The sequence below is a fragment of the Corylus avellana genome, chromosome ca10 (assembly GCF_901000735.1).
Source record: "Corylus avellana chromosome ca10, CavTom2PMs-1.0".
NCBI classification, from domain to species: Eukaryota; Viridiplantae; Streptophyta; class Magnoliopsida; order Fagales; family Betulaceae; genus Corylus; species Corylus avellana.
In genome coordinates, this window is record NC_081550.1 from 3,574,454 (window position 1) to 3,602,449 (window position 27,996).

Sequence of the window (27,996 nt, forward strand, 5' to 3'; positions counted from 1 at the left end):
ACAATTCTTTTCAAAGATGCCAATCAAGTGATATTCTAGTTTTTTGTACTTATATTCTTCATTAATACTGGCTGCTTCCATACATTGCCTGTCATTATATATATATATATATATATAAAACATGTGAGTTCATTTTATGTGGCTCGTACGTAGTCTTCTTTTATTTGGTCAGAAAATTGAAATTGTAGGTCACAAGTGAAGCCCAAGAAACAAATGCATATCCAAAATGTCAACAAAATAAAAATAAAAATAAATAAAACCCGAAAAAATTAAATATTAAAAAAAAAATAAGGCCAAGTTGCCCATTTTTTGGCCCAATCAATTGGTTCTTGTGGTCTTGTTTGATGACCTAGACCCATCTAAGGCTCATTTGTTGACCATACCTATGGGCTATTTGTTGGCCCATTTATGTTTGGCCTTTGTGGTATTGTTTAAAAATTTAGGCTTATTTAAGGCTCATAGTTGACCTCATTTCATACCTTTAATGGCCCAAGATTTTTGGCCTATTTTTGTTAAAGGCCCATCTTCGATCACCATTGTCAACTGTTGCCATCTCTAGCCAAAAAAACAAAAGAAGAAAAATCGAACTCAACCTTCCAGAATCTTCCACCTTGAGTTTGAGAGGGAATGTTAAAATATATTGTGATACAAATTTAATAGTAGATTCATCAATTCATTATGGAGATTGTTGAAAAAAAATGAAGTCTATCATTTCTCTTTATATTATGGGTTTTTATTTCAACACTTAATGTAATTGATTATAATCAACATACAAATAGGAGTAACTCAATCAGCTGTGGACCACGCCTAATGAAGCGGAGGTCACTAGTTCGAATCCCCTCTCCCCTTTCCCTTGTGTGAACATGTAAAAAAAAAAAAAAAATGCAGTGTGGACGTAAGTCATAAATTGAATCATGTAAAATTCTATATCCTTATTTTTATTATTCCACTATTTACTTTAATTTCCATTGCATTATCTTGTTCTTTCAAAGAGGAGCTCCTCCAGAAAAAATGAACCGCCTAATATTAGCCCGAGCAGGAAGAAGATTCCACACAACCTTCCAAAGAAGGAGTTTCGATCTGAATTTTAAGACCCCGAAGGGAATTCCAAGCTTCCTCAGTAAGAGGAGAAGTTCTGCCACCCAAAGATCTAGAGGAAGACAATTCACATGTTTTTTTTTGAGAAGCATTTTTTTGAGGACCTCTACACGAAGACAATTCACTGAGAAAGACAATTCCTCACTGAGAAGCACATGTTTTGTTTTTTTTTTTTTTTTTTTTACACATATCACTTTATTCGATGAGTTTATATGAATTAGTTATAAAACAATTTGTAGCTAATTCCTGTCCCTTAGTATGGGGTGTGATGTGATAGAGTAATACTACAAGTCTCACTTGTGTCAGTACTCTTGTGTTCTTCTAAGGATGATGTGACTCTTAAAATCATCATTGGCATTGTAATTGATCACTATTTTATTTTGATCAAATGATGATTTTAGAAGTCACCTAATTTTTTGAGGAATATAAAAATGATACAAAAGTGACTTATAGAATTACTAGTGCGAGGGGGTGAGATGTAGATATAGTGTTATACTTTTCTAAAAAATAAAAATAAAAATAAAAATAATTCTAAAAGTTGATATGCACTGCCAAATCATTTCTCAACATAATTAATACTCATTTCTCAAAGTGCTTCATAATTAACTTTATTGACAATAGGATTAAACATAGAGGAAACATCACTTTCAAAAGGAAAATCATAAGAACTCAAAAAAAAAAAAAAAAAAAATCATAAAGGCAGTAGATAAAAGACTTATTAATTAAGTAGACCTAATCAGTCTATAATATTTAAGCTTAATAATTAATTAAGCATATGCACTCAAAGATAGCCGTGGGGTAATTGAATTTCAACCCCGACTCTACAGTTTACCATTCGATTCATTGAATATTCCAAAAAAATTACCCAATAGGTTATTGTTTATTATTATTATTGGAAGCCATTGCTTTAATAAATGATAAAAATCATTCTTTCAATCATCTCTGTATAGTGAATGAGTGAATCTACCATTAAATTTTTGTGAAACTTACATGAGTCTACAAATCCAATTATAGATCCATTAGATTTGTAAAAAGAGATAGTTAAGAGAATGATTTATAACATGACTAACGTGAACGACTATTTGAATTCTATAGACTTTGGTTATTATGGCTATTGGTTAAACATAAAGTGTTATCATTCCTCAATTAATTTTAAGAAGGATTTGGCTGTTATCCCATTCTCATAATTTTCAAACTTCCATACCCATTAGCATATATACATATACTTTCGACAAAGCTCTTATAAGTTTCAAAAACTACATTGACTAATTATCCTTGTTCTCTTTCCCATTAGGGTTTAGTTTTTCTTAAACTAATTATTACGCTATTTATAATTAAAAAAAGATATCTTCTTTATTTGACTCTTTTAAACGATCGAGGACCTTCGGTTGCGATCAACTAGAAGTTGATTAGGTGCATGCATGCATGCTGCCTAACACAAATATTTATGGCCGACCATGATTTCTTTTTTAATTATAAAAAATGATCACAATGTCTCACTTCGATTGTCGGTCTTAGGATATTCCATCTTTAGTAATCTGCAATTTTTAAGGATTAATTAACTGGGGACCTTACATATTGGTATTTGGTAATGGGATTTTTTTATTATTATTATTATTATTATTATTTTATAATTGAATAAGGAAAAGGATTGGTAATGGGAACTTGTTTGAATATATATATATATACATATATATATATTGTTAGGTGGATTCTTAAGGCCCTAGTGCTTTTTCAATTAATTTTTCCTTTGCTTTATTTTAATTAATTTAGTTTTGTTAAAATTTAATCACTCCATCACTCCACTCTTAGTGGAAAACAAAAACCGAAGCATTTTATTTTATTTTAATTTTTTTGCACAATAATAGAAATTTTACTTTAGTGTCTACAATTCCCTGATGATCAACCTCAGTCTTATCGATAATTTATTACTTGCGACAGCCTGTACTTGTGATTTGCAATCTTTTTGACGCGACAAGCTTTTGACCTCGGTCGTTGTAGTATAGTGGTAAGATTGCAAAACCCACTTGGGTTTCTATAACAATACTCCACCATTAACTATAAAATGCAAAAATTAGTACAAATACAGTATGATAATGCTTAGTTTAAAAAAATAAAATTGCACATTTGATCTATTATCAAGGACACGAAGGGGATAATGGGGTGACATTTAGTATTACTCAAAGAAGGACTATATTTACCTGCTTCACTATAGATAGGGGTGAGGAGTTTGCAGAAGCAACGGTTGAGGCAAAAAATGGAGGTCTCGTAGCTCTAGGAGCATAATAAGCCTAATCAGGAAACACTTATTATTCATAGCGAAAAAAATTCATAAATTCAATATATATATATATATAATTAAAAAAATTAAAATTCAAAAAAACTGAAGCATATTATCATCACAAACCTACATAGAGCTCGACCAATCAGGATAATGTGTTGTTGGTATTTCCTGTAGATACAATCAGACAAATGCGAATGCTTTACAACACACAAAAAAATAAATAATTAAAAATTAAAAATTAAAATTAAAAGGAAGGCGAAAATACTAGTAATGACAGTTTGATGATCAATTCAACTTTGTTTAGCGGAATTTAGACTTTATTGAAAGTGAGCTTCCCAAAAAGAGGCAAAAGTTACAACTAGTCTCAAATGAAATTCAAAACCAAGACTTACGGGTGATAAATAAAGCATAGAGAAAATAGGTCGCGCAGAATAAAGATAAGTTTAACTAATAGTTACTTAAAAAGATTTAGAGCAATTGACATTTAGAACTTGCTCAAGGATCATGATTCCTACCATTGCCTTTATAAGAGGCCTTCGATGGAACTTGTATGTCTAAACAGGTATTTGGACAATCCAAACACCTGTTCATGCAAATGAACTCCATCTGATGCCTCTCATAATTATAGGAGATCTCTTGCAATTCCCTGCTCAATTCAACTCAACTATGAAGTTGGTTCCAAAAACCAATTTTGTACATAATGAGACATAAATCTCTCTCAACTAAGCCGCCCAATCATATGTGACATAATTTATCAAGAGGAATGCTAAGCTTACAAACACATTTTACAAAAAAAATTTACAAACTAATGTGACACAACATGATTGGATATAAGATAAATTCAAATTTTGAAAAACTCAATCATATCGTGCCATATTAGTTTATAAAATTTTTTTTGTAAAATGTATTTGTAAGCCTAACATTTTCCATTTATCAATAACCTTGTAAACGTTGTTTGTTTGTGGCTTCTAATTTTTTGTACTTATATTCTTCATTAATACTGGCTGCAGCTTCCATACATTGCCTGTCGCTGTCAAAGTCAAATTCTTGTCATTTATTTAGACAATTCTTCAGTCCATACAAAAACCGCACGAAACAATGAAGGCATGTCATTGAAAGGTAAAATTTGCTTAAAACAATATTGTTAAACAATGTGAAAGCCTTTGATTTTGTACTTAATCAATGCAGAATGAAACCTACAACCACTTTCAGATAAAAAGATAATAATTGATAATAACAGTCATTTCCTGATCTCAGTATGGTTGCATAGCCTTGTTTAATTTTAAAAAAGAGACTCATATATAGTAGAAAGAAAACTACTGGAGAAAAACACCTTACAGTTCCATTTTGTTTTTCAGTTCCTTTTTACAAATACAAAGCCAGTGACTGAGGCTACATTGCCCTCCCTGAAATGAGAGGCTTGGGAGGGGACAGAGATCTAATTTCAGGTGCAGAACTGGGGAAAAGAGTGTTCAGCTTGTGCATGAGGATATCAGAGCTTGAAGGAATCTCATTTAGAAGAAATTGTTGAACAATTGGCTTCTTAAACCACTCCATGACAGAATCTCCAGGGGCCCTTAAAACCACCTTACTAACCTCAAAAGGAGATTCTACTGAGCTCAATATCTGTGCAACCACAATCTTCAAGGTAGGTCCTGTAACCAATTTAATGCGTCTTGGGACAACACCATAATACAACATGCGCTTTCTGAATCTATGGAGGGTGTGCACAACTGCTACAAGAGCAGCTCCAACCGACAAGTTTCTAACATCAAGGGACCAAGCAATATGCTGATCAAAGACTATTGCCTTTGGGAAAAGCTTATTCTCATAGGCAACTTTCCAAACACATCGGGCTCGGTTTATCTGACCCATAAGAACGAGATAGTTAAGAAGAACATTGACATAGTACCTCGCAGCCCCCTCTTCCAACTCATAATCAATGCTCTGAAAGAATTCCCTCACAAAAGATAAAACTGGTTGTTTCCTCTGTTCTGGGCCTGTAAAGAGTCCACACATGAAAGAGTGTGCCTTATGTTTTGTAGCACTAAGGATAGACATCAAATGCTTCTCATTCTCCTCTTCCTGGCATCTCACAAGATGAGCTAAAATGGATGTGTATAGTATGAGATCAACTTTTGCAGCAGCATTCACATATGTTTCAAGGAGAGGCTTGGCTGACTCAAACAAACCATTCTTCATACATGACTCAAACAATTGTCTTATGATAAAATTATTTGTTCTAATACCTGATGAACCCATGAAGCGTAGCCACCTCAAAGCAAGATCAACAGAACCATCCTTGATATACACCATTAAAACATCACTAGCACTCACATCAACAGAAAACCCCATGGCCTTCATTTCGAGTAAAATTTTGGCAGCCACATCCACAAGCTTCTTGTTGGCCAGGAGAGTCAAAAGGGCAGTATAAGTACTTAGACCTGGTCTCAAACCTGCATTTGTCATTGAGTTATAAAGCTTCATGGCAGAATCTACTTGTCCAGAGGCAGAATGCATTTCCAAGAGACAAGAATATGTAGATGGGGTGGGTAGAAATCCAGCCTTCTCCATATCTGTAAAGGCAGACATCGCAATATCAAGCTTCCCCGATTTGGCATGTGATTCAACAATCAACGTGTACAACCCAAAGTTAGGCCTGAAGCCTGCTTTCTTCATCTCATCCCAAAGCCTAAGAGCAGCATCTAACTTCCCGGCCTTCACATATGACTCAATCAAAGAAACATACATGGTAACAGATGGTCGGTGCCCATAACCCTGCATTTCCATGTACACCTTCATTGAGGTGTCCAACCTCCCAGCTTTCCCCATTGAATCAACGAGGGAAGAGAAGATGTTAAACCCAGGCCGGAAATTCCTCTCTTTCATCTCTTGGAAGAGCCTGAAAGCAGCATCAAGGCGGCCTGATTTTGCCAAACTTGGTATCATCAACTCATAGGTTGACCCATCCAACAAACATCCCGCTGCTTCCATGCTTCCATATATCTCAAACGCCTTATAAGGCAAACCCTTATTCAAAAACAGCGTAATAAGAGAGTTATATGTCTGAGGATCAATTTTACAACCCGAATCTTGAATCTTCTTAAAACAACAAAATGAAACCTCCAATTTCTCAGCTTTAGCCAAATACTGGATTACCCGATTATATGCACCAAAGGAGAAAATCCCATTATTACTGGAATCATGAACCATTTCGTCAAACAATGATTGGATCCCATCGAAATCCCTATTTTGGTTTAACCCATCAAACAGCAACACGTAACACTCATCACTTGGTGAATACCATGACTGCGTCTTAGCCCATCGAAACAAGCTCAAGGACATCTCGCTATCCTTAATGACCTTGAAGGCTTGGATAATGTGAGTCATATTTGGTACAAATTGGAGTTTGTCCAGCTGGGTCTCCAACTCTGGCCCCCATTTCCACCTCTTCACAACCTCAACAATCTTTGCAACCGCCGAGGCATTCAAAAATGGCTTCTTTAGCCCACCCACCATCACATGGTCATCAAGCCCTGGCTCAACTGACCGTATACCTTTACCACTGTAAATAACACTCCCTGATTCATCTAAATACTCTATCTCCTCAGTCCACTCACCAGACCCACCATCACTGGTCCTCTCGGAGCAGTAATTCCTGCTAAAACTAGGTTTAAAAACATGGTCTATAACAGAGTTCGCGTCATTTGGTCCAGAAAGTTTGTGGGGAATTAAACTGAAACCCAATGTAGAGCTCAAAAATCTGAAACTTTTGCAATGGCTATTCAGTTTAATTGTGCAAAGGTTAGGGTTTGTTGAACTGAAAGAGTGAAATGAAGAACTACAGCTAGAACTAGGGTTTTTGGTGAGTGAGTAGAGATTTCTACGGCACAATTTCCTACAACGAATCATTTGTAATGACCACCACTGTAAGGAGCGGAGCGAGGTGTTACGATCCTAACTATCCCACGTCGCTTCACTCTTGGGAGTTGGGGCTGTGAGGATCGATTAAGGTAGGCAAGTTACCTGTGCAAAGGTCGTGCTCACGGTGGTGTTGGGCGTTGGTGACGATCTGGGTGCTGCGGTGTTGCTCCGGTGGTTTTTTTTCTCTAGTGTCTGGTGGTGAAGTGAGGAGTGCGGCGGTGTGCAGCCGTGGGAAGCAGCCGTTGGCACTGCAATTCCGTTGTGCTATTTTGTGAATCGTGCGTTTGGGTTAATTCGTTGAAGAAGCGGCCAGTTTGGTTGCAGCGTTTGTCAGTAGTTCTTATTCCAGTTTACAGATACCTTATTGCCGTACAGGTACTCTCTTATTCCGTTTAATGCTCCACCTACAGGTTACACACAATCTCTCACTTTTACATGCTCATTTCTCCACACTTATAGGTGACTTTAAAATTATCATTAAATTAAATCTAATAAAGACTTATCACAAATTCAATGATAATTTTTAAAGCCATTTATAAGTAAAAGAAAATTAGTGTGAAGAAATGAGAGTTTGTACAACCTTTATCTTTCGTTTTTTGTATAAGAATTATGTTTGTTCTGTAGCAGGAATAGATAGCCCTTATTCTAGTTTATTGTATTCAGAGTATTCACAAAAAAAAAAAAAAAAAAAATTGTATGCCCTACATACGCCATGATGATTTGAGAATTCAACTCAACTTTAAGTTTCAGCGAAAGCCTCTCATAATTACAGGAGATTCTACATAAGGTTGTCTATGCACAAATTCATTTTCTGGAAACCATTTTACGTTGAAGTAAATAGAGCCTAAATCTAATAAAAACTTATCACAAATTCAATGATAATTTTTAAAGCCATTTATAAGTGTGAGAAAATTAGTGTGAAGAAGTGAGAGTTTGTACAACATTTCTCTTCCGTTTTTGGTATAAGAATTGTGTTTATTTTGTAGTAGGAATAGATAGCCCTTATTCTAGTTTATCGTATTCAGAGTATTCACCAAAAAAGAACAGAAAAATTGTATGCCCTACATACACCATGATGATTTGAGAATTTAATTCAATTTTAATTTTTAAGTTTCACCAAAAGCCTGTCATAATTACTGGAGATTCTACGTAAGGTTGTCTATACACAAATTGCAGAAAATCTCTTGTAATTATGAGAGGCCTTTGATAGAGAGTCCATTTGCATGAATAAATGTTCTGATTGTCCATGATTGTCCAAATATATGATTGGATGGGTAAATTCTATTGAGGGCCTCTTACAAAGACAATGGTAGAAAACCCAATTTTATTTTTTTGGTAAAAGAAACCCAATCCTTGATTAAGTTAGAATGTCAATTGTTCAAAATCCTTTTAAATAAGTATTGGTTGACTAACTTGACTTATCTTTATGCTGGCTCATTTTCTGTTTGCCTTATTTATCACCCATAAGGCCTAGTTTTGAATTCATTTGAGGCCAGTTATAACTTTGGCCTCTTTTTTAGGGGCTCACTTTCAATAAAATTCAAATTGGGCTAACCAAAGTTGAATCCGTCATCAAACTATCCTTACTAGTAGAAACGGGTAATTTTTTATAAATTTTATATGAGTAATGATATATTTCACACCGGCGTGAATGAACAATAATCATGGCAGGCATGCCACATCACTTGGTGATTTTAAGAACAAGCTTTAAGATTTTTCTTCCTCAACTCTCTTATAAGCTAGACATTGCTAGTAAATGCTGAAGGAAGGGTGCGACTTATGCCCTTAGCGTAAAGACTTCATATTATAATGCTACAAACATATAGTTTTGCTTGATCAACACTTTTTCTTTTTCTTTTTTCTTTTTTTCCTTTTCAGAACAAACAACCCAAAACTTTTACTTCACAAAGTACACATAATTACTTTCACCTTTACTGCACATCTTTTCAAACAAAAACAAAAGGCACCCTCTAAAAGCATTAACGAACGAAGCCTAATCTATAAGAAGTTAATCTGCAAACCAAGACATCAATTATAAAGTTAGTACCTACAAATATATATATAAAGTTAGTGCGTACACTGATTTAAGGATTAATTTATTTAACCCCCGCACATAATTCAAACCAAAAGCTCTTATCATTTTTCACCATGAATGTCTGGTTTGCACACAATAGAAGACTGACACTGTTTCAATGGGATTTCAAGACAACTGCTCAGCATAAAACCCAGATCTCCTCCGTCTAAATATATTCAATTGTTACACTGTAATCAAACTATTCAAGGTGTCACACAAAGGGGGAAATACGAAATACAGTAAAATGAATTGACTGAAAAAAAATAATAATAATAATAAAGAGAGTTCTCAGGGAAGTCTAGGAGGCAATGGCATAAATTAAGAACAGAGACTCTCTACTGGTCTTAAGAATACACAAGAAAAGGGTAATAAGCACATCTCTATTCCTCTTATCTTCCTTTCCTCCTCTCTAATATTTCACTTCTTTTATCTTTGATGACGAGTAAACAAAAGGAGTGTAAGAAATTATAAAATAATCAACCAATTAACTAGATTGTTAACTAGATTGAACAAATCTTAGAGCCCTAGCATTGGTTTCCCTATATTTCTATCCAAATTTTGAGAACCATGTTACTTTTTGCTTTTCTTTTCAAATGCATTCTACATAATACTATCTATTATTTTCCTATATATCATTTAAATATTCTTTCTCTATGATCATCCATCCTGACTTTTGTGGTGTCTTTGAAGGGAGAGAATAATAGATGTTATGAGGACCGCGAGAGAATGGTGGTGGAACTAAGAATGGTGGTGGAACTAATGTCTTTCTTTTTCAAAACTCTTTTCCATTGGACAATTGCTCTAGATCTTACTATGCTTAGTTTTCATGATTTTCTTAACCTTCTTTCTCTCTCTAGTTAGGTGTTTTTCTTGTATACATCATGCATACTTGAGTATGTACTTTTCAATAATATCTTGTCTACTCACAAAAAAAAAAAAAAAAATCATTAACCTCAGCATCTTCCTTCACCACCTTCGCCTCATCCCTCTACGACTCCCTAGCCATTGTTCTAATCTCTTCAAGTTTTCTCGCCAATTCGTCTTGCACATATCCAATTTCATTTTCACTCAACAAGAATTCCCCATTATTGTTTTCACCAATACCCAAATCCCAATTATCCAAATTCCTTTCTTTTCTCTTAGAATTGGCATCTCCCAGTACCCAAACAGCACAGAATGTTTGAAACACAAAGATTCCAACCAAATATGCACCGTATTTTAGGACAGACCTAGCCGAAAATTTACTGACAACGCCATCAAATTCCACCGATGTCTTAAAGACTCGAAATTCCTCAACTTTATTGGCGGCACAGGTTTCACTAGAGATTTCGTTGGTTGGAGACTCGGAATTGAGGTGGGGTTCAAGAGGGGTTTCAGTTTCGGGGGATACAATGGGAATTAAGGGGTCTGATATGCATTAATGGAAGGTGTGAGGGACAAGAGGGCTGCAAAATGCACACCCACCAAAAAGTCATAATTTGGGTCACATTCTCCTGTGTTTTGAGGCAAACTCGTAATTGAAGGTCAAACTCCAAAAATATGAGTTAGTCACTGTAGGGGATGTTCCACATAAAGAGGAGCTGGCCAGTATTGTCAGTTGTAGCATCTTGGGTCTTCCTCTAGGTGCTCCTTTAAATCAAAAGCCCTTTGGGACGGGGTAGTCGAGAAAATGCAAAAAAGGTTGGCTAGTTGGAAGAAGATCTACTTGTCTAAGGAAGGGCATCTTACTCTCATTAAGAGTACGCTATACAATCTTCCTACATGTTTCTCATCCTTCTTCCAAGATTACCAGCAGGCATAACTAGGAGATTGGAGGGCCTTTAGAGAGATTTTATTTGGAATGGTCTAGGCGGTGGGAGCCTAAAATGCACCTAGTGAATTGGAAGACTATTTGCTCCCTAGTCCCTAGAGGGGGTTGGCTGTAAAAAATTTCATGATGTTCAACAAAGCTCTCCTTGGTAAATGGCTTTGCAGATTTGGGCAAGAGGAAATATCTTTATGAAGACAGGTGATTGCTATAGAGCACAAGATCCCAAGAGGTGGTGGTTGGTGTTCAGAACCAGGAGAACCTTACGGGGTGAGTCTTTGGAGGAATATTAGAAACAGTTGGGGATCTTTTTCCAATTTTGTATCTTGCAAGGTTGGGGACAGTTCCCGCATTCACTTCTGGCATGACCTGTGGGGCGGAAAATAGGCTCTTACGTACTCATTTTCAGAATTTTATTCTATAGCCCTTAACAAAGAGGCCTTAGTGTCAGACTACTTGGACCTTTCCAGTTCTCTAATCCATTGGAATCCAAGCTTCATCAGGGGGGAAATTAGAATCTCTCGACTCATTTCTCAATCTATTGTACTCCTCGAAAACTCATCCAAGAGAAGTGGATAGTATGTCGTGGACACCAGCTAGCAGCCACGGTGTCATAGTTAAGAGCTATTATAAAATGTTACAGTCAGGTAAGCATTGTTCATTCCCCTGAAAAAGTATTTGGAAGGTTAAGGCCCCTCCTCGCATTTCTTTCTTCTTATGGACAATAACAAAGGGAAGAATCTTCATGGCGAATAACCTTAGAGGGCAGGCTTTCTCTCTAGCTAACTGGTGTTATCTATGCAAAAAGAATGAGGAAACTTCTAATCACCTTCTCATCCATTGCGAGTATACTATTGATCTCTAGCACTTGGTTCTTAACATATTCGTGGTTTCTTGGGTGATGCCTAGTAACATCCTAGAGCTACTTCATCGCTGGAAATTTCAAGGGTGGGGACACCACAAAGAGGCAATCTGGAAAGTTATTCCTCCTTTCTTAATGTGGAGCATTTGGAAAGAAAAGCATGGGCGCCTCTAGGAGGAAAGTGTGTCCAATGTGCTTTCTCGAAAAATCCTCTTTTCTGAAATCTCTTTTGGATTGGGTTATTTTACATGTTCCTAATTTTGACTCAGTGAATTAGGTTGATCTTATTAGTTTTTTTAGATTGTAGAAGTCTATAGGCTGTTCGAATCTCTTATATACTTTTTGTGTACAAGGGCTTTGCCCTTGTCTTTCAATAATAACAAAAAAGAATTATTATTATTATTATTCATCAAAAAAATGCTAGTGACCTTACAAACTTATAATACCAAACAATGAACAACCAAATAACAAGTCACAACAAAGACTGCAATGATTATATCCATCCAAAAACATAAAAACCCTAACAACTTAAATACCGTATTGATTACTCCGGAAACAAGGTTTCCAGACTGTAACTAACTAACATAGTACCAAAGAAATCCTAAAAATTAATCACACAAATTGCACCAAACAATTCAATCAAAGGATTGATACTAACAAGTAACAACTTTGTGCATAGCAAGTTCTCCATATTCAACCACGAAAACTTCAAAAAGTATTCAGAAGAAAAAATTATATGATTCATCTAATCGCCGCATTCGGTTCCACCACATAACTCTGCGACTAGAATTTCCCTAATTTGAGTTAAAAATAGGAAAAGAAAAATTAGAAGTAATAAATTTAAAATTTATCACGGCCATCGCATCCAATCAATTCCACGTATCGCACAAAAATCAGAGAAACCAAGAGAAAAATAACAGCTAAAAAGGATCATTGTCATATAATCTAATCAGACTCAAACGTCAGATAAATCGTATACATACAGAAACAAACCCTAGATTTAGAAAAACCAAAGACGACGTCGCTTTGAGACATTCATGGTCTAGTCTACTACTTATCTTTCGAGAGGCCGTACTTCTCCTGGAGCTTGGTGATCTCGTCCTCCTTCTTCTTGTGGTCGAACTTCTTGCTCATCTTGGCCTGCTGGTAGTAGAGCACGATGAGGTAGCGGTTGGCCACGTTGAAGCCGGAGAGGTGGTCGACAGCGGTCTTGGCGTCGTATATGTCCTCGTATACCACGAAGGCCGTGCCGCGCGTGTCCTTGCTCGTCCCCACCCGGATCTGCCGTATTGCCCCGTACTTCCCGAAGATGTCGTACATCTCCTCGCTCGATATGTTGAACGGCAGGTTCCGCACGTACAGCACACGGTTCACCTCCGGCGGAAGCCGCGTGTTTGCCTTCCTCAGGCTGATTGTCGCCATGTTTGGATGCCGAGAAAGTTTTGGCGAGAATTCGAAACTTATTTGGATGTCTCCATATTTCTATATTTATTTATATACAAATATAAGCCGACAAATCTGTCCACTGTATCTCGTGCTAGTCTATATAACCTATTCTGAATTTACAATTTTACTCTTAAAAAAATAAATAAATAAAAGAGGGACCTCCTCTCTACGAGGATTAAGGTTGGTGGTTGGATAATTTGGTTACGAAAATAAAATTTTCGTATTTCTCACTATCATGGTTGGTAAAGTCGGAATTTTCATCGACTTTCCGTCAACTTTATTTTTTTGTTACCAACATGATTATGGTGACAGTTGGTAATGTCAGTTTGGTAATGTCGATAAGCAAATAAATGGAAAAGTTGATCGGTAAAGTCAATTCGATTAGAAAATGTTATTCTATCTATCAAACCGAGTTTGTCAGAAATATAAAAAGTCTACTGCCTACCGGCCATCAATTAAGCGGTGTCAGTAGGTGTTGGCTAGCTCTCGGTTGATACTCAGCCAGCAATTGGTAGGCGGTTATTTTGCATAACCCTAACGAGGACAATCGGCTACTCCACTATGAAGAAAGGCAACCCTTCGAGGGTCAGCTGCCTCTTCAAGTAGGGGCGGCTGGTTGTCTTTGTATGGCAAGAGGAAGTTGACTACCCCTCACTAGTGGGATAGTCAAGTTAAAAATATTTTACTTAAAATTATTGCCTTAGGCCTTAAAATGTTAGTATTGTTTATAGTTTTTTCAAGGGTCTCACACAAATTGGAGTAGGCAAGATTAGGTTGATCAAGAGAATGCACCAAACAATTTTCCATACATTCATTCAGTTTCGTTTGTTAAAATGTTTACTTTTTACCTTTTGTTTTCTTTCTTTTCAAAATAAAAACATTAACAAACAACTCAAACACATAATACTTTTAACAACTCAAAAACAATTTTCAACTTAATGTCACATCATAACATTTTTTCAACTCAAATACAAAAAATACCCGTAAAATGCATTAACATATCGAGTCATTTGCTGATTTTTTTAGCTTTTTACAACTTTGTCTCGTTGAAGGACCCAAACAGAGCAGCCCAGACCTAGCAAGTTTGGGACCATCAAAGGCAACCCAAACCAGTAGTTGGGCCATGATCTCTCCACGAAGACGCTAGAAGGTGCATAGATGTATATAAATAGTCAAACGACAAGCATAAGGTAAATAATTCGAATATTCTACATACTCTATCACTAATACTCTCCTTACTAGATTCTAGAGAGTGCTCTCCCTCTCGCCCCCTAATGACTTAAAAGTACCTGTAGTAGACTCCTTATAGCCCATTCTCTTTCTTATGTTTAGGAAAAATCTCAAAAAAATCACAAAAAAGTACATACATCAAAAGCCCTAAATATAATCAACATCAAATGGCATCTACAATGTTTCTCAATGCATTGGGAAACACTGTAGATGCCCAATGCATTATTAAATTATAAAAAAACTGATTATCTCTGCTCTCTCATTTACATGTCCCAACAATTCTCTCCTCTCTCATTAGTTACAATAATAAAAATAAATTGTATTTAATTCATATAGAGAAAAATAAGAGAACCTATTGTGAAGTGCGTTTTTATAGGGAATCAAAAAATAGTTTAATTCCTTAAATTGAGGGAAAATAGTTAGGAAGTTGCTGCTAGTGCTCGGCGTCATAGTCCCTCTAGTCCTCCGGGCCTGATGGGCTTCTGACATTTTCTATCTCATTTGCAAATGAAAGTCCTCTCTAAAAAGCAACTTGAAGTCACTGTAGTGATCCATATACCAACACGCATCTTTGGAGGTTAAACATGTACTACTAATAAATATGTGAGCCATATATATACTTTTAGATTTGAAAATATGTCAAAGAGCAGGCAAGGGTACGCTTTTAAAAATGTAAGATTTTAAACCAAACGCTTAACTGCTCTTTTAAAGTTCATGTTTCCAATAATCGCATTTTTGGAAATTGTTATTTTTTTAAACAACACGTTTTGAAATTGGTAAACCAACGGACAATAGTTTGGATGGCCTGGTCTTGTCGGGCGACAAGGCTACAATAAGGAACATTAAATTTTCTACATTTTCAACGGATCCTTGGGGTGACATACTCTTTATTAAGTGTCTGTCAAGTTTAGCAATTTCAAGACGTTGATTTTTTCTACATTTTCAAACCACACGTCTGTACCTACTATGCAAAAAGTAAATATTTCTACGCTTTTAAACTGTCATTTATTTTTTTTTCAAACATATTCCTAAACAAAATACTTCGGGCGATCAAAGATTTTTCCCAATTAAAAAAAAAAAAAAACACATCATCTAACTGAATCTCATGCAACTCCATAAACCATTGGCCATGCAGATTTTTTGCCTAAGATATCTCTCTGTCTCTCATATCGTGTACCTATCCTGAGTTTCCAACAGAGTTCGCGTTAATTCTGTTATTGCCACCATGCACGATATATGTAAACGGCTAGAAATGGAATTGCCCTACTCACTGTCCAACTAAACCATGCCATGTGGCAGAGCAACTTCCAAATGCTTCTCAAATGGAGACATATATAAATTATATTGTGAAACTTATAATGCACCACAATCCTTTTGTGCAAATCCCATCTTCTCCTCTGGGCAAAATGGAAAACCTGAAGGAGGTAAGCCCAACAATCTTCAAAAGTCATAAGAACATATACATCTTCCCTTTGTCTGAATGCCTTGTTGCTACCTTTTCAACAAGCATTAATTGTTTTTTGATGAATTTAAGGTTTACTGTAACTTTATCTGTATGGAAAAGTCATGTGTTTCTTTTCTTAACACATCTTTAATTTTTTTGTTGAACAAAATACCTGCAGATATCAACTTCACTACTCAATATTCATGAAAAGTTCCTCATTATGCAAACATGTCAACAGTTTTTGCTCTCTGTTTTTGAGAGTTTTCCTTTTTTTTACCCTATTTATACAATTTTCATTTTTATTTTGGGCAACGACTCGAATAATCAATTTTTCATGCAGCCACTCCATTACAAAAGGCATAATCATGCTTACCATCTCTTTCTCAATGCATGAGGTGAGACTAATATTCTATTTTGCTTTTGCTCTAAATTAGAAAAAAATAAATAAAAAAAAATAGCACCCCAAAAAAAAAAGTACTTTTGTTACAAGGTTGAAACAAAATTCTTACTTGCCAATTTGAAAAAGAAAAAAGCAAAATGACATACTGATCAAAGCACACATACGTTTTTCTTTTTCTTTTTCTTATCTTTTTTGGCTATGCAAGAGCACAAATAGAGAAAGGAACTTGATTTTTTCTGCTAGTAAATATCAAAGATTTATGTGATAGTTATATGATAACTATCATGGTGAGCACATAAATTTTCATTTGTCTCTGGTAAGAGTTAAACCATTCAAAATGAGTTGCATTTGCAGCTGTTTTATTTTCCATGTGGGCTCCCTTGCCTTCTAGACTACTTCCATAGTTTTATTTGAGTGTCCTGTCTTACTGTGAAGAACCTTCTTCTAATGCTGCACTTAAAGCCAGTTTCCTGCTCAATATCAGTATCTGAATTTCTTGAAATTTAACTTCTAGACAAACAATATTTAGCTGGAGGAACATTTCTTCTTGATTAAGGAGCCAAAACATTTTGAGCTTGCATTGGTCAATGTGCGTTGACCAAGGGATATTGACCAATCCAATCTCAAGATGGCATATAACTTGTTTTGAAGGAAGAATTTCTTAGTGTTTACAAAATATCAATGTGATTCTCATTGATATTTTGTTGAACACATGAGTTTCTTAGATGACATATATTAACCACTTAGATATTCTACATGTACAGAAAAATGGTTGGATGTCTGTTCCTCAATTTGGAGGGTGGGATCATAAGGCTGCAGGAGCTACAGACTATTCCATGGTATTTTCTCGAGCTCGAGCTAATAGGAAGCAGCACAAAACAGATTTGAGTGACTTCAAGCGAGCCAGCCTCGGGCACGAGCACGAGCACGAAACAGAGTTAATCAATGCGGCTCAGCATCAAGATGATTCGATTATGGTGAGCCTCCATTTTACAAACTCTTTGTTATAAAATGTTTGTTCCTTCCTAGTCTCCCAAATTTACTCTGTTTTTCTCACTTGGGGCTAATGCCATACTCATCTTGTTTTGGTCCATATCCCCTTGGTCAACGCACATGGATCATTACATGGTAGAGTATGCCCTAACAAGAAATGAGTTGTGGTTTTAGAAAGAGGAAGAATGGTACTAATACAATCCTCACATTCTTCTTTCTAATCATTCTATGTCTATGCCATGCAGAGGAAAAAGAAGATTCTGACCTACATCAATTGCTGCATTAAGCCTTGATTTCCTAAGATCAAGCCACTCCTCATTTTCAATCATCTTGCATGATTATGCTAAATTTTGAAGTCTGGCCTGTAAATTTATAGATGAAACATGTTCATCAAAAGAAGCATAACCAAAGCTTCTGTGTAATCTATCTCTCTTTTGGCTTATTGATTCTGCAAAATCTTTTAAGTGTACCACATATGCTATTCTATTTAGTATTTACTATGTTATAATGTGAGTTTGTCCAGCTTTTAGTTATTGAGATATAAGTAAAATAAAGAAATGAAATCGGACTATAACATAATTAGAAAAAAGTCATATTAGAGTTCCATTAATTGACAGAAAGATGATCCCCATATATTTTACACAGTGAGGTGATGACAGTAGCATGATCTCATTTATTTTTCTTTGTATACAAACTCAAAACCCTATATACTGGAGAGTTGTGCATTATTTTCCTTCTAGGTAGAGATAAGATATTAACAGTGATAGCAACTACAATTTAAGCTGTGGATTTAAATCGCTTTACTGGAGCTTGGAGGGAAGATAGGTACTTAGCTTCTGCCTTGTCAATTCCATCATACAGATAACTGAATGGTGGCAGTTCTACATACTTTCCAGAACCACGAACAACTTTCAGTTCATCATTTTCCCAAACAATTCTTCCTCCAGCAATTGTCACTTCAACCTTTCCCTGAGAGAACAAAATATGAACTTTTAAAACATAACACAAAATGACAAAGTTTAATAGGATATATGAATGTTCATGCTCTCAGAGAGAGAGAAGACTGAATATTTAAAAATTCGGCAGATATGGATGAGTTAATGGTGATCAAAGCGAGGTTCTCAAGGGAGAGCAAAACATACAGCATAGAAAAATGTGCGGAGAAAAGATAGTTGGGGTTGTAAGAAATAATTAATAAAGTTTGAAGAGTAGATGAATTTTATGGTTGACAGGAATAAATATCAAATTGAGGTGTTGAAAAATGGAATGGCATAGCTTTGCTGTAATGTTTCTGCGTTAGAAAGTTAAAATAAAGATACATGGATATGGTTATAAACCATAAAATAATCAACAATTATACCAGTATTCATGAAAATACAGAAATATGTAAAACAGAAGAGTTATCTAGTGGCATCCCTTTCCCTGCTTCCTGTATTGCTCAGAAAGAAAAGAAAAAAATCCCTATATCTAGTGGTAACTGATCATGAATAGTTTGGGTTCCTTACGTTGCATTAAAATGGCTGTGGGGAATTCTAAAAGCTATTTCTTTCGACCAAATAATAGAATAATCTCTAAACCCCACAATCTCCACCATTTACAGGATAGCCCAAGACCTCCCACCTATAAAGATGGAAAACACCACTTGACTAGAAAAGTTGGTGGTTACTTTCATTTGATAACCCATTAAATAACATGGGATCTATAAAGGATCCTTTTTTTTTTTTGATAAGTAATGATGATATAAAAGAGCGCAAAAGGGCGCAACCCATATACATGGGAAGTATAAATAGAAAGCGCCTAGGAGGGAGAGAAATGAAAAAGAAAATCAGAGAAACTAATCACTAAAGGAGCTAGCCAAGCGGCCGTCCAAGAGTAAAGAGTATAGAAGAAGAAATGAGTCAATTCCTCTATGGTCCTAGTGGAATTTTCAAAACATATAGCATTTCTTTCATTCCAAATACACCACAAAAAGGATCCTTTATGGGGTACAATCAATTGAAAAGGTCATATTATAGCCATTTCAAGATTATTTTAAAAATTTTGCAGAATTTTGAGTATGCTATAGATAAAAAATTACCTTTCCTCTCCTTCCTTCATAAACATTTGTATCTGATCTAGCATGGTGGGACTTTGCAGTTATTTCAACAGTTGCGTTTGGGTTGAGTATGATTATATCTGCATCAGATCCAGGAGAAATTGCTCCTTTTCTTGGATAAATATTAAAGATTCTAGCACTGAAAAAATTGCAGATAGTGAGATCAAACAACAGACAGCTTAATAGGTATTAGATTTAAAAACATTATACTCTTCTTAGTTTTTCTTATCCCAAAAAGCTAAAGATAAAATCACAAAGAGATCCTATGTTGTCTAAATAGTCAGACCAATAGCATACCATTCTGTGCTTGTTACCCGAACGTAATCAGTGACAGAAATTTGGCCAGATTCCTGCATGAATATATGAATCTGAGAAAAGGAGGAACTTCTAGAATAGATTCTAATTGAATCCATTTATTTGAGGAAATGAGCAAGAAATCTAATTGCAGCTTACCACCATTATATCCCATACCAAATGCATTCTCTCCTCAATACCTAAAGATTCCCAATTGCCACATATAGAAGTATTAGAAAGTTGAATAGGATAAATTGGACCCACATAATCACTAGGAGTATATGTGATTTCAGAAATATAAGGGACCAATTTTGTGATTACCATTGACACCATTTGGAATTTTCCGGAAATCATCGATCCCTAGAGCTTTCTGTGTAGAATTAAAGGAACAATGATCCGTGCCAACAAGCTGCAAAATGTAAGAGTATCCTGAGAAACAAATTTAAAGATCTGCATGAACTGAAAGTTAAGAGGAAGTATTCTGAATCTGAGGCAATATAATTTGCTTGTGGCACATAGTTATAAGCCAGAATTTTGAAGACTGCATGTAGAGACCATTCTTTATTAAACTCAAGTCGTGGATAAGCCTTTCTAAAATTGCATATAAATCATAAACTTCTAGAGATCAAAAGGTTCTCTTGTGTCTTAAGGTCCCTGCTGTTGTGTTTGCACTATGTTCTTTAATGATGAGGTAGAAACCTGCAGAACTCCTGTTGAAAGGGCAGCTTGGAGGGCCTTGTCATGTCCAGATGCTCTAATAGGAGGACTCATGACATACCTGAAACATGAGACGATCATAATGTTTGAAAGTTTAAACCTGACAGTAATTATAGAAAAGGCTAAAAAACAAAACAAAATAAAATGAAAGGAGTGTGGGTTCTTGCTTTGCTGCAGTGACGAAGTCAGGATCCCAAATCCCAGAATCATCAAGGGCTAACCCAGCAGCTACTGGCTCTCCAATAACCCTCTGACCTGCAGTTTGAAAATGAATACTTTATCTTCTCCAAACAGTAAACCAACAAAAGTAAAATAACATTGGAATCAGGAGACCAGCATAAAGTTATGAGTTTCAATAATGAAAGCTGAAAACTTGAAGATCATGCACGAACCAAATCAACCAGCTAAGATTGGAAAGAAAACAAGTCTTGGGCTCTTAATCACCCACATATCATATTTCTCTTCGTCTTTGTGTGTGTCAATATCCACTGTCTATGTGTGTATTTTTTTCTCATTTCTTTCAACTTTAGCCCTTTTTGCTCGTAGCTTTTAAAGTGCATTGAGGAGGATGGTTCTGGTGTGTGAGTGCCAACATGAAACTTACAGTCACATCCTATGAAATTCATTTTTTGGGGTCTCAGATCAATTTTTCATTAAGGGCCGTACTTATCCTTAAAAAAAAAGTTGTCAAGGGAAGATTGAAGGGAATCTTATCCATGAAATTGAGAAAGAGTAAATGAAGAGGAGAACATCTAAATTACTGTGAGATAATATAAAACCTATATAGTTGAAAGGAGAAACTTATAGCACTGCTATATGGCTACATATAAAATATGATACAGATATTGGCCAACTAAAAAACCATGTCCACAAATGAGTGTAGTTGAGATGAGGATTAGTGGTAACAAAAGAAAGAAAGAACAAAAACTGAAGAAATTCTTGAGAGGGTGGATGTAGCACCAATCAAGTAAAAGAGATGGATCTTTTGGTCAAGGAGGAGTATAACTCTTAATTTAATTTCCTCCCTTCTCACCCCCTCCTTCTAGACAAATCCTAGAGTAAACCCTAAAAATCTCCACCCATTTCAACTTGTCCTTATGAGGATGTCATTAAAGCTGAATAGCTTTTTGAAGTTGGCTAGTACAAGCATCCTTTAAATTCTAGAAGCCTGGATTCAAATTGACGTCCTTTCAACAAGTCCTAAATTGCAGTGATTTAGCCTAAAGTTTTCGTTTCAAATGGAATTCGTTTATTGATTAAGAAATATAATTTTTGGTTCAATTCTCCACCTTAACAACAGAAAAAGGGATTGATCAAATGAGATAGTGGGGCGTAGAACAACAAATGAACCTCTGGTGAGAACATGCTATAAGGTGGTGGTCCAACTTAAGGGGGTAAAATCAATATGTTCTAAGAAGAAATATTTAAAAGTAGGCTAGCACAAGCAGCCATATGGCTGAAATCAAGCCAGTAGCATCAGTAAAGATGACACATGGCTTCTTCTAGAGAAACTCACCCACTGATGTGACAACTATGGGTGTTCTTTCATCAATACTAGGGCCTTTTTATGCAACCAACAAGCTGCAATGGAAAAAAATACAAGCCAACAAAGATGTAGGATGGCAAAAAACCCCTAACTAGGCTGCTAAGAGAAGGAATTACAGCATCTAGTGATTTTAAAATCACTGAAGTTTAGTTTTTGGAAACTGCATTAATATCATGTAACAAGCTTATCTCTCATCGAAGAAAACTATTCTTAAGACAGACTACATCTAATATCAACAACCTTATCTTGTCTCTACTCCCACTGCCTGACAAAACAGCAGTTGATAATAGAGGAACCCAGAACATCAAACAAAGAGTTCCAATGCACATACTCAGACTACACATTCCCCTTGCTCTAACTGAATCAGTTACGCCTGACAGCACCTTTTTCCTCTCTTCCTTACCAGGGGGGCCAATCTTCTCTTGCATATTGATATTTAATATTACCATGTATATATAAAAGTGAAGTAGAAAGTTGAGATAGAAGAAGGAAAATTAGAGAAAGAAGGAAGAATATACAGTGAATATGTTTTTTTTTTCTTGATACAATTACTTCGTTTATAAAGAGGAAGAATACTATCTAATATGGAAATACAATAAATGGAAATCAAATCTAGAAAATCATATCCCACATATCTTCAAAAGAAAAGGATCAAATAATTGTAAAAGATCATCCTAATCATATTGGTTGTTTCTTGCCATTTCAACTGTATTATAAATGTCCAAGCCAACCTTTATAATTGATATAAGCATCTAACCTTTTCTCCCACCTGTTCCATATATTACTAAGAGGTGCAAAAAAAAGACATTATATTCTTCCCCCAGAAAAAGTAAAGCCAATTTCAAATGAAAAGGTGCAGATTTTACTGTTCAATAACATGATACTCTGTAAAAGTAAATCAATGCTACAGTCAAATAAATTTTGCCAAATCAAACAGAAATTTAGAAGATTAGAGAGTTCCAAACCTTTTTTCCGAGCTCTAGCTATTTCCTCCACAGCATCGATGCTCATTACATGAACTACATAGAGAGGAGTATTCACAAAACCTGCCAAACGGATTGCTCGAGATGTTGCCTCTCCTTCCAGCTGTATGGGCATTAAAGTCAAATCATACATGGAGCATTTCTTCAATGATATTCATGGAATGAATTTTTACTGAAACAACCAAAATTAAAAGAACAGATCTACTGCTTTAGTCATTAGTCTCACCAGAGCATTGCAATATATCTTTTACTGAAATGGGTTAATATTTGTTAAAATATAAATTAAATAATTAAATTCATCATTTCCTATAAACTTAAGCTTTTGAGATAAGTAATAATTTAACATTGTACTAAAGCAAAGGTCCTGAGTTCGAACATTGTCTCCATCATTCACCTCCCATTTCAATTAAATATTCAAAGTGTTGAGCCTTACTTATTAAGAGGGGGTTTAAGCTCACACGTGAGAGGGAGTACTAGAATATAAATTAAATGATTAAATTCATCATTTCCTATCAACTTAAGTTTTTGGGATAAGTGATAATTTAACAATATTTACCACTAAAAGGATGTCTTAAGACTATTCTCAATAAGCACTTGAACCTGGACAAGGAGGTAAGTACAAGCAGTAATCCTGCTCTTAGTACTGATGTTAAATTAAAATTATTAATGATTCCCTTGAGGAGCATATTAAAGTGCTCACAGATTAACAAACAGCAGTTTATCTTCAAAGAAAGGTTATTTACAGCAATACGAGTGAAGAAAATTTTGTATCCATCAGTCCCTGCACCTTCAAAAAAAGGTTCAGAATATATAGTCTTTCTGAGCCAGTGGTTTCATCTTGGAAATATTGTTTGAACTACACCTTTACGCGTCTGCCCTAGTAACCTTGAAAAGGATAATAGATGAGAGTCACTTCCAAGATGAATCTGGATCAACTAATTTCATCTTAGGAGTACCATTTGAACTTCACTATTAGACATCTCAGCCTTCACTGGTCTTTGCTAACTGGTTTTGAATGTGAAAATGGAAAACTGTTTAAAATTAAGCCAATGTACAACTCTCAACCGGAACTTGATCGCCAACTTTACCAAAAAGAAGAAAGCAACAACAGTTAACCACTTTCATATTCTCAGAAAGGAGAATACATTTTTTTGGGGAGGGGGGATTTGGGATGCTTGCTTCAATTCCTCCAAATAAAAGGCAAAAATAAATATCCAAAATGAAACAATACTAGAGTCATCTTTTACTGAAATGGCTCTATTATTAATATAAGTAACTAGAAGAAGGTAAAAAAAAAATTAAAAAAAAAAAAGAATCAAAAGAAAGAGGCATCATGAATTTTATGACGAACAGAAAATAAATATATCTTTTATCTCATTAGTGAAACAAAGAAATGGTGATTGCTGTTGCCTAGGATTTTGGATCTGTTTATATAATGTAGAATAACGTAGTCTAAAAAAAGCAATTTGATTAGGAAATATATTTCTGAAGGTTACCAACGCCGGTCTTGAAAGAGCATGTCCCCCTGGACCAGTAATTCCAAGTTCTATCATTCTTTTCTGTCCTTCGTACACAGCATCTCCATTTTCTGCATGGACCATAGCTAAAGCACCAAGGGACTTGCACTTTTTAAATCCTTCTAATAGAAGCTCATCATTAATCATAAGTGCCCCCTTGTAGGCCAAGAAGAACTTGAAAGAGTTTATACCTATGAGTTGGCATACACATAAAAACATAAATAAATTGCATATGAGCATTCACCAAGGTCCATGTAAGAAGATCTCCGTACAAGACAAACTGCAAAAATAGAAAACCAACCTTTCTCCTTAACCATGATTTCCATTTCTTTTGAAACAACTTCATCCCATTTTGTAACTGCCATATGGAAACCATAATCCATGCAAGATTTCTTTGCCTTTTTCTCATAGGCTTCAAAACCTGCTGTTAAACTCCCATCAACTGGTATAACAAAGTCAATGTGCATTGTCGTTCCACCAGCTAATGCTGCAGCCTGACCACTGAAGAAGTCATCTACTGTCTCAGTACTCATAAACTCAAAAGATAGGTGTGTGTGAGGATCAATTCCACCTGTTGAGGTCACAAAAATGTAGTCGTAGAATAAGAATCAGATCTACCTAATTACTAACCGGTGTTGGAAACAGAAATGGACAAAGCAGGCTGACTGGACTGGAAACCCAGCAAATCAACAGGTTATGATTATTAATAATAACTCTCGTGTTTGAGAAGATGAATGCAAATGGACTGGAGGTTAAAAGCAGGAGCTATCCTAACATGTTATGTGCATAACACAGCTGAAGGTGGCATACCATGCAAGAAACAAGCAACACCAGATACTATTCATCCAACTTCATAAGATATGGAAGAAAGGACATTGGGTACTTAGCAGCCTATTTAGTATGAAGTCTACTATTTCATATCCGTATGTCAGGTTCATAATAGACACAATGAAGAAGATACAGTCTGTATCCACAATCTAAATTGCAGAATTGATGCTTGATGCTGACACTGTAAATGGCATTAAAAGAACTAATACTAATAGTCTACTTGAGTGTTCCAAATGTTCTCACCATACTCCATTTTTTCCTTCCAAAAGTCGAGAGAATGAAAACACTTGCAGTAATCTATCCTATAGTTGTAATATGAAAACTAACCTGGCATGACAAACTTTCCAGTGGCGTCAAGCACAGTAACATGATCGCCAACCTGCCAAAGCCCATCAAATGAGTCAGACTAAATCAAATAATAGAAAGCATCAAAAAAGAATTAAAAATGGAAACATGAAGAGTAAACAGCAGACCAAAATAATGAAAGGGCCTAAGAATCAGAACAAACAGAAGAGTGTATATGGATGTAACATAATTTATCACAAGATATTCATTCCAATAAACATTATTCTGTACGATAGATGCACTTAGATGTGCCAATAAGGGAGTTTCAAATTTAACAGTTACAAGGTTAATGGATAAATACTTTCATTTTTGAAAACTTCCATCTTTTTTGAAACATCTAAAAAGGAAAACAAATCATCTTGTGGAACAGAGATAGTGTAATATCAAATTTTAGCAATGTGCTTGCAAATGGAAAAGCAATGAGTTGTACAATGAATGGTAGCTTGAAACCTTAATTTGCTGGAAACCTAGAACTATAGTGAGCCAGAAATACTTCGTTTTTGTAGAAATCTTTCCACAACCCATGAAGGATGAATTCTTCATTTTATTTTATACCAAACTGTGGTTCCACAAGTATGGTGCTAGTTTCAAATACCTAGGCATGGCTGGCTAAAGTAGCCAGTAGGATTTCTCATGCAATGTATCAGCCACCTATGCCAACATTAACTTACCCTGTGGAGAGGGGATCAAAAAAGAACTCTTCCTAATCTGGAAATCAATTGGGCACCAATTCAAAAGGTCATCTGAACCAGTTGACACCTTCTTGATATCAAAGTTGCCAACAATGCCTCAATCTTGGATCTAATACTATCTAGACAGTCATTAGTAACAAATACTGACTCTGAGATCTGTCTCTACTCACAAATGAATTATGAGAAGTTAGACCCACTTTGAATAGCACTGTTTTCATCCGACTTGCCAACACCTAATGGGCTCAAAGTCCCTAATATCAGAATGTAGCTATGTAAATTAAAAAAATATATATATACAAAAAATACAAAAAATAAGTAGTAAGTTGAAAATTCAATTATATACAGATGATTTTGATTCTTTGAAAAAAAAAAAAAAAAAAAAAAGGAAAAGGTGATGATAGAGAGGTGAAGGAATAATAAGATAGGAATCCCATTTATGGTATTTAATTTATAAATTTTGTAATATTATGGGAATTGCAAGCCAATATACAAAATACCCAGGTAAAATTCTATCCACATATAAATATAAGATATAACCCGTATTTTCTTCAATCTTTTCAGCAGTCCTTTAGCACTATTATATGGTCCAGTTCCACCACTGACACCAATAGTTTCTCATCAGTTAACAAATATCATAAATCAAAACCAATTTATACTAATTCAAGAACAAATTATAAAGTGAATTCACCTATATTACAATTGGGAACAAAAAAAAACCTTGATGTTGGGCTTCACAGCAACAATGATCCCATCCTCCACATAAACATCAGCAACCTCTTGTTTATGAGCATTCACAACAGTTCCCCCCTTTATTAATATCTTCGACGGGGATGACGACGACGAAATCCCACATGCCGGTTCCCCATACCCAGCCCCAGCATCACAAAACTGAAACAAATTAAGAAATTAAAAAAATTAAGAAAGAAAAAACACAATCTTTTTTCTGATTGTTGATTGAATATAACTAATTTGCATAATCGACCTTATTTCTACACGATATAAAGCACAGTTGACTCGAGCAGTACTTCACTTTAAAGAAACTAAAACAAGTAAAAACTACTCAAACCCGTAAGATCAAAAGAGAGCAAGTTCTTTTCTTTTCTTTTCGTTAGTTTTCTCGGCAACCAAACGGAACTAAACTATTAACCGAGCAATAAGATCGTGACAAAAAAAAAGAGAAGCTAGTTTTCAACTGGGTAGGAGAGAAATGAACAGATGCGCACCTGGTTTGATTCAGAAACGGGAGAAAAGGTCAAAAGAAGGACTAGCAAGAGGAGATGGAGAAGGTGTCCGATATTGAAGGTCGACTCCATGAGTCTCGTAGTGACTGAGCTCTACAAATATCTGGCAAGAACCTGGATGACATGCAGATAATATATATATATATATATACATATATATTTCAAAAATGACGTGG

General features: G+C 35.4%; 4 protein-coding genes across 4 annotated transcripts; 1 reads left to right on the forward strand and 3 right to left on the reverse strand.

Moving 5' to 3' along the window:
* Positions 1-4,702: 4,702 nt before the first annotated feature.
* Positions 4,703-7,559, reverse strand: LOC132164187 (pentatricopeptide repeat-containing protein At1g79490, mitochondrial). Its single transcript, XM_059574625.1, has one exon. It carries the CDS (start codon positions 7,292-7,294, stop codon positions 4,775-4,777), a length of 2,520 nt encoding a protein of 839 aa, XP_059430608.1. The 5' UTR covers positions 7,295-7,559; the 3' UTR covers positions 4,703-4,774.
* A 5,404-nt stretch (positions 7,560-12,963) lies between these two features.
* On the reverse strand, positions 12,964-13,567 carry LOC132164329 (splicing factor 3B subunit 6-like protein). Its single transcript, XM_059574822.1, has one exon. The coding sequence runs from the start codon at positions 13,469-13,471 to the stop codon at positions 13,100-13,102; it is 372 nt and encodes a 123-aa protein (XP_059430805.1). The 5' UTR covers positions 13,472-13,567; the 3' UTR covers positions 12,964-13,099.
* A 2,542-nt stretch (positions 13,568-16,109) lies between these two features.
* LOC132163324 (uncharacterized) lies at positions 16,110-18,044 on the forward strand. The gene is made up of 3 exons (XM_059573572.1): positions 16,110-16,149; positions 17,334-17,546; positions 17,808-18,044. The coding sequence occupies exons 1-3, from the start codon at positions 16,132-16,134 to the stop codon at positions 17,853-17,855; spliced, it is 279 nt and encodes a 92-aa protein (XP_059429555.1). The 5' UTR covers positions 16,110-16,131; the 3' UTR covers positions 17,856-18,044.
* A 94-nt stretch (positions 18,045-18,138) lies between these two features.
* Positions 18,139-27,932, reverse strand: LOC132163323 (dihydropyrimidinase). The gene is made up of 13 exons (XM_059573571.1): positions 27,803-27,932; positions 27,297-27,467; positions 25,870-25,921; positions 25,016-25,285; positions 24,694-24,905; positions 23,180-23,300; positions 20,836-20,923; positions 20,651-20,729; positions 20,273-20,360; positions 20,111-20,151; positions 19,955-20,007; positions 19,640-19,796; positions 18,139-18,531 (listed from the first exon to the last, which is right to left on the reverse strand). The coding sequence occupies exons 1-13, from the start codon at positions 27,890-27,892 to the stop codon at positions 18,340-18,342; spliced, it is 1,614 nt and encodes a 537-aa protein (XP_059429554.1). The 5' UTR covers positions 27,893-27,932; the 3' UTR covers positions 18,139-18,339.
* Positions 27,933-27,996: the final 64 nt, after the last annotated feature.

Coding starts and splice junctions, on each gene's coding strand:
- LOC132164329 (XM_059574822.1), bottom strand. CDS start 13,471: ATGGCGACAATCAGCCTGAGGAAGGCAAACACGCGGCTTCCGCCGGAG.
- LOC132164187 (XM_059574625.1), bottom strand. CDS start 7,294: ATGATTCGTTGTAGGAAATTGTGCCGTAGAAATCTCTACTCACTCACC.
- LOC132163323 (XM_059573571.1), bottom strand. CDS start 27,892: ATGGAGTCGACCTTCAATATCGGACACCTTCTCCATCTCCTCTTGCTA. Junction 20,924..23,179: donor AGCTAGAGCTCGGAAAAAAG/GTTTGGAACTCT, acceptor TTCAAACTGCAG/GTCAGAGGGTTATTGGAGAG. Junction 20,008..20,110: donor TGGTATGGGATATAATGGTG/GTAAGCTGCAAT, acceptor ATATTCATGCAG/GAATCTGGCCAAATTTCTGT.
- LOC132163324 (XM_059573572.1), top strand. Junction 17,547..17,807: donor ATCAAGATGATTCGATTATG/GTGAGCCTCCAT, acceptor TATGCCATGCAG/AGGAAAAAGAAGATTCTGAC.